At 39.2% G+C, this 12,819-nt stretch overlaps 1 protein-coding gene across 12 annotated transcripts in view; it reads right to left on the bottom strand.

Annotated features, from left to right (window-relative positions):
* Positions 1–12,819, bottom strand: part of LOC103461644 (DIP2 acetate--CoA ligase A) — an 86,941-nt gene that overhangs the window by 17,539 nt on the left and 56,583 nt on the right. For 5 of the 12 annotated variants that reach the window (XM_008403925.3, XM_008403913.3, XM_008403915.3 and 2 more), the window contains exons 6-11: positions 11,116–11,379; positions 8,314–8,451; positions 6,642–6,683; positions 3,461–3,580; positions 839–1,036; positions 627–718 (exon numbers count right to left, since the gene is read on the bottom strand). In XM_008403925.3, the coding sequence (XP_008402147.1) occupies positions 627–718; positions 839–1,036; positions 3,461–3,580; positions 6,642–6,683; positions 8,314–8,451; positions 11,116–11,379 (854 nt within the window). Of the gene's footprint in view, positions 1–626; positions 719–838; positions 1,037–3,460; positions 3,581–6,641; positions 6,684–6,856; positions 6,945–8,313; positions 8,452–11,115; positions 11,380–12,819 lie in introns of those variants that run through there. The other 7 variants (XM_008403917.3, XM_008403919.3, XM_081604262.1 and 4 more) reach the window with 4 other exon arrangements.

The raw sequence follows: 12,819 nt of genomic DNA, 5'->3' as shown, positions 1-12,819 counted from the left end.
CGAATCTCAATTTATTTACTGGAAATTTGTTAGACAGACCAGCACTAATGCAGCACTTTTTAAATTTGTATTTTAAAAAAAAAACATGTATAACTTTTTTTCCCCATTAAACATTCATGAACTAATTTGTCTTGGTCAATCACCTGCTCAGGTTTGTGGCTGTCATATAAAATGTGAGAAAGTTAAAGGGGTGTGAATACTTTTGCAAGGCACCGTAAAGCACTGACTGTAGCATCTGTATCAGTTTATGAAAATGACTTGTTTTCTCTCCCTGAGAAATAACTAACATCATAAAGCCATGATAAATATTAGGTTTTAGTTGGCAGTTGATGTGCTTAGTTAAACACAAAGATTGGAAATAGAAGAAGCACCAAACCAAAGTTTATGTGAGGTTTGGCATCTATTCATGCATAAACCCCAGAAATGCTATCTTTCCAGCAGTACACTCATTTTGGAGTTTTATAGATTCTGAAATGTTTAAACGATTCTCTGGCTGCAAAGATTACCCATGGCATTTTGAGCATTTCATGCTCATCAAATACATTAGCTATTTCAAGTAGACGTGATTGGATAAATAGCTTTGCATCTTTTCAGAAACGAGCACAAAGCTGGATCTCATGACTTACTCTGTCTCCAGGCATGAGCAAAGGCTCATTTCTACTGCTCAGCTTGTTTAGCAAAGTGTAGGCCAGTTTCTGACTGCGGGTCCAAAGTTTACCTGCACACATTGATGCACACCATCAAATACACGCAAAGCATAATTTCATAAAGAAGAGCTGGTACAGTTTTATATTCTTTACTCCACTGCCGGGCTTGTTCTCCACAGGTTTATGCCTACCGTAGGCGAGTGTGTAGACGGGCTTGCCGGCGTTGTCGAGTGCTGTCAGACAGGGGTTCTTTGGATGAGTGGTGCCCCACCTTTGCAGGGCTGCTGGCAGAGAAGGAGGCCAGTTGGTGACCACCCCGAGAGGCTCTCCCTCCAGGGGGCTCATCTGCTGGCCCTCTGGCCTGGGCTGGTTGGGATCGGGCTGCTGGACTAAAAACAGAGGAAAGAGCATCTTTCTGAGAGGGTGGATCAGTGGGTATTCTGAGTATCAGAGCAGAACTAGGCCCTGAGCTGATTTCAAATCTAACAACCATGTTAGGAGAAAGTGACACAGAAACAGATGGGATTAAACAACAATGTGTGAGGGAAATGGAGGAAGAGAAGTTTTCACAACCATTTATTTATTTAGTTATTTTTTTAACCTTTCAAAGGTTTTAACTGCTTGGGGTGAAAGAATAGTACCAGTTAAATTCAATCTTACTGGCAAGTCAGAGCTTTTAAGCAGAGCTCGCAGGTGAAGATTCTTGCCAAATAAAACAATTTTGTTTGGATTAAAATGTGTTCAGTCTGCTGCTGTTTTACCTCTGTGTGTTTTTTCTGCTCACAGTGAGCGGATCACCACAGCTTCTGTGCCAGAACCAGCCAGCCCTTACAAATACCTGCTGATGAGTTGCTGCTCCAGACAGATTTTCATCTAGACAATGTTTATTCAAGGTGGCAGAGGACCACCCAAAGCACCATGCCAGGAATGTAGGAAATAGATGGACTGGGCTGGTCGTCCGTTTTCGCTCATTTCTAGACTAATAAATCCTTCATGCCGAGTGATCTCAACTGCAAATAAAGTCAAAAAACTGAAAGTGCTCAATTTTGAGATTCTTAAGGCATGACTACTTCAGAAAACATTTACAGTAATCTGGGTACTTTTCCCGAATCTTCCTTAAACCTGTAACCTGTCATCTTATAAAACAGATTTATAAGACAAAAATTTACCCCAGAATCTACAATTGTGAGCAGTAGTACTTTTGTTGCTACCCTGAACCTTCCAAATGTAGTTTTGTGAAGGAAAGAAAGCCAAACTTGTCAAATTGCTTGATTATTCTATGCATTATATTTCAGTAATTCCAGTTTTTTAAACTGATCTACAGTTCATATTTTTAAAGATCATATAGCCAAATAAAAACATACAAACATTGTAAGTGAGCATAAATGAGTCACAATTAGCCTTCTCCCTTGTTTTATCAAAGAATACACATTTTAACAAAAGGAGACTTTTTAATACAGCCAGTAAAGCAGAAGGCCACTACCACATTTGGTCTGAAATGGCACTGTCTGGAAATCTCTAATGATAACCAGAGGAGTAATTCTTTCCTTGACAGGAACATGTCGAATGGATCCATGCTCGCTTATTGGCAACACAGAAAAAGAATGACGTTAGCACAAAAGATAATCTCTGGAGGAAATGTGAAAGAGCTCTGTGGAAGTAAACAGGTGGAACAGATGGATTCCTCCTCAGCCAACAAAAACAATAAAAAATAAAAAAAAACAACTGAAATCTTGGATTTAAGGGGAGGAACAATGCAAACTTGAGGGAGGGTGACACAAGATGGTTCATGCCACAGCTATTTATCTTGAGTGGTGTGTAAAATAGCCTGTCCACCAAGAGGAGCTCTTTGAGCACAAGGTTTCTAAAACCATATGCTTTCTTTGACAGCAGTTTTTACCTTTTGTGTTCTTATTAAAAACTAAATATCTGCTGATGTCCAGAGGGCGCTAAGTTAATACCCTCTTCTCTAAAGACGATCCTCTTTCTGTTTCTTGCCACGATAGCTTCAGCTGCAAAAGCTACTTTTCTGTGAAGAAGAGTGTGTAGTATGACTACAAAATATTAGTTATTTAGATGACAGTTTTTAAGAGTAATGTGCTTATGCATCGCTGTTTAGATCAGAGTAGAAATGCTCGTCAGAACCAGAATTTGTATATTTGAATGCTACCTGGATTTTAGTGCTAAGAGGTTACAATTTTTGGAACAAATTGTCACTAGCCTCTGTGCTGAATTGCAGTTTAACTGGGATTACAACAGAATGCTTTTAAATCAGGCCATAGGGTGCTGGTTTGTTAGCTCTCCAAGCTACTGCTCTAAGCCAAAATGTGTCTTTAGATCTTCACTCCATGAGCTTTGATTTACTCCCACCACATTCATGTCCATTGTGGACATTGTTTTATGTACCAATGTTCCAATTTGTTAACAAACACAATATTATCACTCTTTCATGACTTTGGCTGCATTTTCAGATGATCTGTACTACGTTATTTTTAAAGTAGTTATGCATTTTATGTATTTCTCCAAGCAGTAATTATAGGAGAAACAAGCTTCTAAGAGTAATTGGCTTTGAATGGTAGTGGGAATGAATACAACAAACAGTCCAGGAGATTAAGTGTTCCTAAAATATATGAAGGATATACTTTCAGGGAAGCATAATGGGGGAAAAAAATCCTTAAATAAGGTAACTGTTTGGACTAGAGATGGAAAACTTGACGAAGAATTATAGGTCAAGAATCAAATTAATAGGCTGGAAATGATAGTTTCTCAAGATTTGGTTAGTAGCGAAAACAATTACTTTTAGGTCATCTTACCATCTAAAAGCTCCTCGAAGTCGTCAACAAAGAATTCACGTAATGGTGGACGCTTTGGTCTCTTTAATGTATTGAGCAGCTGCTGGATTTTGTTGGAGACACGACTGTTGACAGGAACACCTATAAAATGAGTTTGAAGGGAGTGAGAGGTAAGAAGCGAGGGTAGACGCAAACAAGGCAAAGCAGAAATGTGACGGGAAACGAGCATGAAATACAAAAACAAGGAGGGATGTTGCAGTGGTGGGATGTGTAGATGCGCAGATTGATGAAGCAATGAGAAGAGCATAGATGGGGGGGAAAGGTCAGCCTGGTGGTATGGTGCAATTTAGAGGACAATGAGCTGTCACACTGCAGCATGACAACAAAACAAGAGGAACCGACACCTGGAGGTCAAACATTCAGCCAGGAATCTCTAAAAATACGAGTAAACCTCACAGAAAAATAAATGTAAAAACAGCACACCACCTCCTGCTGCCTAGCAACAAAGATGTCCTCTCTGTGGCATGCAAATTATAAAATGTCTATAAAGGTGTCCTTATCACACACACAGAAACAGATCACAATCAGTAGATCACTAGCTTGAATGTGCATAAATAAATACATGTGTATGCTTTTCATACAGTATACATGACCACACTTTAAAATCAGATGTAAGAGCAGACAAAGCACAGAGACAACAGACTGAATACAAATGAGGACTGATGTCCTGTTAGATTTTCTTCAAGTACTGCTTGGTCTCAGACTAGATTTATCAGACAATACATTCACCATTTAATTTCACCCTTAAATTATGAAAAGGGGGGGCTTTGCTAGACATTCCAGACAGCCAAGGGAGCTGAAAGCCACAGCTGTACACAGCGTTCTGCATTTATCTTATAATAAAAGCCCAGAGTAAGACAGATGCTGCCTCCTTATGTGGGCACAGATGTACTGGGAGTTAACGTGTGGGGGTCAGCAGCCCCTGATCGGCCAATTAGGAAGTCCCGATGCTCACGGGACATAAATCCCACCAATTAATGAGCCCTGATCACTAATATCAAAGCCAAACAGGACCCATCTATTAAAGCACTATAATTAATCTGTATATGACTTTGGTGATTTATGCCTCAAAGACTGGTTTTGGCTTAAAGTAAAGAAAAACGTGACATCTTTCAACAAAAACTTTTTATTGCAAAAACTAACAAACCCAATGTATAATAAAGATACATTTAAGGAATAACAACTGTGTTATGCTATATTTCAATTACTGCTAACAAACCCAAATACACCAACATGTGTTACTTCCATCTGTCAGAAATATTTCAAGGTCCTGACCGTGTCTGCGGGTCTGAGCCACAAGACTGTTCCAACCACTTCTGACACGAAAATGGCTCATAAATACATAGTTTCATTTTCCCCATATTTGTTGGTGCAGATAGGTTTTCTAGTTTTCACAGTATATTCAAACAGAAGATGTCTGATTTGTGTAGGTGCATTTGATGCGTAGACTATTTTCATGGATTATAATTATACTAAAACCGCAGTGCCCCCAGGTTGTAATTAAAATGCAGCGTTGTTCCAATTTGGAAATGTTTATTATGGTTTCAATCAAAACTAAGGTCATAAATTAATAAAATAATTGAATATTTCGCAGCTGTTTTTAGTATTTTCTACTAGAAAGCTGAACACATATAAAAAACAAATCCGTCCTTGAAACATTTGGAATAAAGAGGGAAGGAAAATAAGACCAAAACGGATATGGATTTGTTGGCATACCAAACAGGCAAGAGGCACTTTCTTAGTTGTTTCAGGCCAATCCATCTGTTTAGCATTTATTGCTAAAAAAGATCAAGCTTGTGGTGTGCCCAATTTGTCCTGCCAGTCAGAGCTCTGATCTCTGAATGACGTCACACCCAAGTTAAGCCTGTTCTAGTTGCAAGTCAGAAAAGCACAAAGATATACTATTTGTTTTGGTGCTAAGCATATTCAGCAATATAAGCCGATTGTGGCATAACAATGTACAGTGTTTCTCTCAGTAGTATGTGAAGTATCTGAAGAGTGCTACGCACCACTGGTTTAAATAGACAAACTGTCACAAGTGCTAATGAAACAGTTTGTACCTACAATTTCCACTACATTATTAAATCCACAACACCCACATTGGATCCAGAGCCAGAGAAAGACTCAGAGACTTTCTTAATCAGCATTTTAACTTCTAGAAGCTTTTCTTATGACTGACAACAGAAAAATCCAATTTCTGAGCATAAAGATGATGCACCATTAATCTCATATGTCTAAAACAAATGCTTCCAGTAGAATTAAGAAAGCTCCACGTGTTTACATTTGGCATGGTAGGATAAAAAAAAGGTTTCCCTCCCAAACAACCATTTGACATGCAGGCAGCACCTGGAGGAGACTTGGTGATCCAAAGAGGATGTTCTTTGCTGCCTTTCTGTGAAGATCAGCTGCAAAGATTTTATTTACCTCCCTTGTCTTGCCCTTGCCATCCTGCTCACTGTGTGTAGTAGAAACATAAATATGTGTCCTGATCCAATAGAAACTGGTCAGATGTCATATTTAAACCAAAGAACCACTGAAACGCTACTGATAAGTAAGACGTTCCTAGAAAGTCAACTTAAAAGTTAAAGTATAATTGAAAAAAAAATGCTTGGTTACCAATAAATGTGCTGCATATAATCTTTTTTTTATTTCATTTCCCCACTGAATACATTTTCAGTTTCAAATTGTTCAAATTGTTCAAATGAATGAGTTTTAAAATGGAAGCAGTGACTGACAGCCGCCATCGCTGAAGCATCTGCAGAGCTACAGGCTAACCGGCTGGTGTCACACATTGCGGTGAGAAACATAGACTGACGGCTCTGAGCTTTATCACTTTGAGTGAAGAAACCAGAATGCCAATATGTTAAATATTCACAAGGCCTGATGACCAGTTACATCTGTTTACACTGCCTTCTTCTGCAGAAATCAGCTGGGTTAGACGAGGCTAAAAACACAGTCAAGCAAGCACACTGTATTCCACACTTCAGCTTTTCAAATGCTTTTACAAAGCAAAGCGGCAACCTAACAGCAGAGGCAAACGCAGAACCACAAAAACACACACACACACACACGCACAAATACACAAGCAGCTTAGTGCTCAAACACCAGCCTGCCACAGAACTGGAGGAACAATTATAAATACCATCGATTAAAGTCAGGGATCCGTCACCTCCCCACTCACAGCCTGGAGGAGAGACATATCAACGTGTCAGTGAAACAATCCTACCAAGCTTCCGTAGCTTGAATGTGTGAGAAATCTACTGGCTGCTTCGCAGAGGTCAGACTGTGATATCAAACAACAGAAGGAGAAAACAAGGCAATGAATACATCTTATAAATGCACTCATTGAACAGCTACCTTCACTGCAGAGCATCGGGTGGGTGAAGTGATGTTTAGTATTTGTTAGGAGATAGTCTGCATCGGTACAGTGAGGCTCTGCTGACACTGTGCTGTGGTTTTTAGGTTGTCATGTTATTAAAATGCTGATGAATAACTAACAGAAAGAAGAAAGGAATGACAGGAGGATGATGGGTCCATTTTCACTAGTTGACAGGGTTGACATTTTCTAAAGAAAACATTGTTTTACTTTAATTCTCCTCGCTTCTTTTTAAGACGGATACAGTTTGTTACATATTATTGATATGAATCCTAAAAACACTGGAACAGCCTTATGCACATTGCTTGCTAATAAACACAGATGTTTTATCCCTTACACAGACAGACACCATCCTCTGTTTGTAACAGTTATACCTTTAAGTGTTTTGAGAAAGTGTTAATAATCCTTGAGTGTTTTAACACTTTGTCAAATTACAAACACAACACTAGTGCATTTCAATGAGACCTCATTTGATAGACCATCACAAATTAGTGAAGAATTGCAAAGTGGAGGGGAAAAAATCATAGTTTTCAAGAATTTTAATCCTAAATCCACTTGGGAATATGTGGCAAAACGTGAAACTTCATTTGAACAGACGTTCTCTGTCCAATCTGACTGCAAAGAAGAATGAGCAAAAATTCAGTCTCTAGATTAGCAAAGTTGGACGATACAGACTTACCATGAATATTTTGTAGTCGTAACTGCAGAAAAAAGTGACTCTATAAAACAATGACTGAGGAGGGCTGAATGCATGCCACACTTTTCAGTTTTTGAATCCCAAAAGTATGAATATGATCAGAAAATCAGTATTCTTTACTTCTTTTCAATTCACAATTATACTCTACTGTGTGTTGGTCTATCACATAAAACAATACTGAATGCACTATATAGCACTTTAAGAACAGGTATAAACTGCACCAAAGTGCTGTACAGAAAATAATAATAAAATAAGTTGATGAAAAAAAAATGTGACCAAATGTAGAAAACCTAAAAGTGTATGAATATGTGGAAAGTACTGTTTATTTAATCAGCACATCAAAAGATGCACATTAACAGTGATTAGTACAAACAACCCTAACACGAATAATTAGCTGCTCTTTTATCACATTATAATTTTCTATTTAAAGCACTGACTCAGTTTCGATTGACAAAGATTTTGCTCAAAATCCCTTAATTGTCTGTTTAAAAAGAAATAATTTCCTTCTGCTGATAATCATAATTATCTCTCCTTATTAGTAACAATATTTGCAGATAAAATTGCTGTGACTTTCCCAGAGGGGTTGGAGAGACTGTTACCATGACACAGTGAGAGGGTCAGCTAGCGGGGTCAGTTGTGCCTGTCAGAAAAGCCGACGGATGGAGGGCTGGACAGAGGGACAGACAGCAGGGAAGGAAATGCTCTGTGTGTGTGTGTGAGGCTGAGGAGGAGGAAACTCACCATCTGCGGTCTCCATCATGCTGGCATGGTGGTTGTAGCTGCGGGAAACGCCTCGGACCGAGCCCGCCTGGTGCCGCTCCAGGTGAATCGAGGAGCGCTCGGACAACCCCGTCACATCGGGGGGTGCTGAGTGGTTATCTGCGATGAGTGGGGTGTCTGGGGTTAAAAGGTCAGCCTGTACTTTGGGTTGTCATCATGAAACACTCTGGCCTAACACATTTGTGTTTTGACAGAACCTAGAGGCTGTAATGATGATTCGTTTTAAGATGCGACTCCTCAGAAGATCAGGAGAGGATTGAAGGATTGTTTAGCTGAACGTTAGGCTGATCAGAAAACAAAGAACATGAACATTCAGTGTTCAAATGACTCTTTTTAACATATTAAAATTTAACATACGCTCAACAAAGGACATCCACTTTTTAAACAAACTCTTTGTCTTGGTGATTTGTGATGCACCGAGCTGTCATGCAGAGATTGAAATAGGCCAATTTTTCCTTCATCAAATCTTGAAAAATCTTTTTTATGCATCAATTAAAGGCATCAAAACATAAAACTGCTTCTTTTTTGAGCTGCAAACAGATCAACAGCATGTTTTGTGATGTGTTTGTATTAAAATGAAATAAGGGTTTGGGACAATTAGTTTAGTTCTAACACAAACTTCACATTTGATTTGATTTTATTTATTTTATTAACAATTCCCTGCCAAGTATAAATAGTGGGAAAAAATACCTAAAATCACATGTCTGTGGACATTATTACAGCCTTAACTTCTTGCTAGTTAAGAAATTTAAAAAAGTTTTGCAAGTTGGTTAACATCAACACACTTTTACTTTGATATATGAACCCAATATTATCTATTTAAAATGATTAATACAACTAATTGCTACCGTTTCTAGATAATGTTAATAATTAGTAGAGACTAGGCAATTTAAATATACCGTTTGTAATCTGGTTCCAAGTCCCTGTGTAAGTGCTACATCTAATCTATAAAACTCTTTCCCCCCCCCACATATGCACAGCAGTCCTGAAACATCTTAGAGATGATCCAGAGGGGTGGCATGTGGGAATACACGTGGCTGTGGGATTGGCTCCAGGCCTCTTGTTGGTATTTTCCACCAGACCGCAGAGAAAAATGTGTGGAAGATGAGGAGGGAAGAGACAACGTCCAAACATAGCAGCAAGTCTTTAGAACTATTTACTGCAGCAAAAGTGCATGCTGAAAAGTCACAGCTTAATGCTTTTATCTGCTGACCTATATTTCCAATTAGAAAAATAGTTATGAGCCTAGTATTTTGATTAAAATGAAGCATGTTTCCAAAGTGTGGAATTAGACTCTTGTTCTGTCTCTTCTACATATTTCTGGCTCAGTGAGGGGTCTCCAGAAGAAAATCTCCAGCTGTTAAATGTACGTGTGGCCAACCACGGCACAAAATCACATAACTTGTGGTCTTGTCAGGAAAAATTGTTTAAAAATCTAGTTAAATTAGGTCAAAATAAAATGGCTTGACAAAAAAAAACAAAAATGAAGGATTTGAGGTTGAACTGAGGTATTAAACATATTTTTTTTGTTTTTCCAAGTGTTGTGGTGTAATAAAATAAAAATGAAAATAAATTGATGGTGTGTCTCAATGGTTATGAGTCCAAAACAACTGCATCATCAGCATTTCTCTTGCGAGATGTGCCTTAAAACCCACAAATCCTGTTACTTGTGCATTTCCATCCAACACAACCTTCAGCTGCTGCCTTCCTATGATGGTATATCAGCAGTAAGTGTCTCGTGGAAAGATGAGTGATACACACACTGAGTATTTAAGGGGGGAGAAGGAGCACACTAACATTTGAAATGTATTTACAGCTTCAAACAGCAGCAGTCACTCTGGCTACTTTATGACGACAGCAACCTTGAGCAGGAGAAGACTGCTCTATCGTGATAGAATATGGCCGAGCACAGAGTCACACCAGCAAACACACAGACGAGGTCAGAAGAAACCAGATCGCGATGAAACACTGAGAGCGATAAATATAGTGAATGTCATTAAACAGCTCTGTTATGGCAGCCAGAGCAGATTTGGATTTGGCTGTGATACGACAGAGAGCTTCTTCACATGACTAACAGTTAGACAGTGGTCACTAATTTGAAAGATGTGATTTAAGCCCATCACTGACTCCCTTTGTCACACAGTAACTCAACATGAAGATTTTTACCTTTCTCGTGTTTTTAAAAAAAGTGCTGACTAACCCAACAAACTTCAGTTAAAAGGACCAAACGGGGACAGGAAAAGGTCCAATTGTGTATTCCTTGCTTTGCAAACATATGAATATTCCTTCCTATATTCAGGTTGCAACCACAAACTTCAGTGTGTTTTATTTGGATTTTTGGAAGCAGGCAAGTCTCACAACTTTCTGACCCACATACTGAACATGTGTGTGGCGAAAACACTGATTTTATGGTGAATCACAGTGGTAGCAACATCCCAGCAGGACAACAAACATAAAACTCCACCCAGATTTAAAGTAGGATGAGTTTGTGGCCTAGTTGAAATCCAGACCAAAATCTAACTGAAATTCTTGAAGATGGATTATCACAATCTCAATCTAACCTGACTGAACTCAAGATGTTTTGCAAAGAAGAATGGGCAGAAATGTTTGGTCTCCGTTGTGTAAACATTGCTTCATGTTGGCATAAATACCAGTAAAACACACTGAAATTTGAATGTGTTATGGTTCAACCAATACTTTGCAAATCATCGTATGTGTGTGTCGCTGCATCTGCGGAAATATACACTGAGATATGAGACTGACCCAGCTGGGTGTGTGCCATGAGGTCTGCTAGCGCGGTCGCAGTGGCGTTGGCGTTGAGGGCAGCGTGAGCGGCGCTGTTGGTGACAGATCTGCCTCCTGGGTGGGATGAGGTGGATGAGGCTGAGGAGGAGGTGGACGAGCCCTGGATGACCCGGTTGAACCAGTGCTCGACTGCTGGGTGGCTGTGACCCTGATAGGGCGTGGATGTGGCTAGGCGTCCCTGCCGTCGCAGTGAGCCCTCATCTTCTGACGCTGAGGAGGTGTCTGCGTTGAAGAGGTCAAAACAGAGCCGAGTCAGAAGAGCAGGAAGGAAAAATGAGAGAAAAAAACCACACCATCCATGCAGTCACGAGTGGAAAATGGAGGAAGATGAAATGGGGTGCCAACTGGCTTTTTGCAGGAATCTGATGATTTTCAGTTAAAAGTTTATAAAAAATACAAAAATATTTGATTTATTGGGTCTCTGTGTAGTGCAGAGGGTAGAGGTCACAGTAGGTAAAGGTCACTGATTTAGAAAAAAAATAATTTAAGAATAATCTTTTTCCTGTTTGAGAGCAATACCAGGTCCTGGTAACAATCTTTGGTGTGAAAGTTGTCACTGAGTAAAGACAGCTCATGTTCGATATCAGGAAGGTGTTTCACATAAAACCTTGTTTCCACTGAGCGGTGTGGAACAGATCAGTGCGGTTCATGACGCCATTTTGTTTGTTTTAAAAGGAGCTCATACAACCGACACTTGCCGCACCATTCCTGGTCCTCCCTTCAGATGAACTAACACAACTTCCTTTACTTCCTTATTGAAAAAAACTGGAAGAACAGTCCAATACTATTTTGCTATAGAATACATTTATGAACAAAATACATGAGGGCATACAAGTTCAGCTTTAAAAAAACATAAGTTGAGTTAAATCAAAGCCAGTTTTCTGTGTTTGAAAAACAGAAGGGCTTCTTTTCACTGATGTTCTGCCGACATGAGTTCAAGAAGAGGACTAAGTAATATATATATATATATATATATATATATATATATATATATATATATATATATATATATATATATATATATATATATAAAGATTTTAAAAAGTTTTTCCAGCCATTCCTCTTTCAATGTGAAAACGGGGGCATGTTTTAAAGACAAACACAAAAATCCTTCAAACATCTTAAAATATTAGACGAAAGATTTCCAGCCTGCTGTGCATAACAAAGCATTAATGAATTACAAAAACTACCCACAGAGAGCGAGAGACAGGCATTAAGAGAACAGAAAGGTTTAGAAGACGGATTTCGACCCTGTGTGTGATCAGCACATGCCTGATGGATATTTCTTCTCCTAAAACGACTTCAGATGATTATTCTTTCTAATCACCCACAGAATATATTAACAAGACAAGTCCACCAGCTGAGACACTATTAAGAACCGCTGCTGCTCGCTTTAAGCTGATATTTGGTTTTGTCGAGGCTGTCAGAAGAGGGACGGAGGAGGTGGAATTAGAATGAACCAATTTAATGTCTCTACCATCGCACGGCTCATGCGGGTTATCTCACATTTATGATTCTGTTTGTTATCCCTCTGCCCGTCTCTGCTCTCTCTCACTCTCCAGTAACTTTGACACAGTTAGGCGAGCGAGGGAGGGAAGGAGAGGGTCAGGGAATAAATTTAAAGTAGAAAGAGGGAGGCTGAAGGAAGAAGGCGTATATATC

The sequence above is a fragment of the Poecilia reticulata genome, chromosome 2 (genome assembly GCF_904066995.2).
Source record: "Poecilia reticulata chromosome 2, P_reticulata-male-v2, whole genome shotgun sequence".
Lineage (NCBI taxonomy): Eukaryota > Metazoa > Chordata > Actinopteri > Cyprinodontiformes > Poeciliidae > Poecilia > Poecilia reticulata.
The sequence above is the reverse complement of the archived record's forward strand: the minus strand, read 5'-3'. Positions and strand labels throughout refer to the sequence as shown.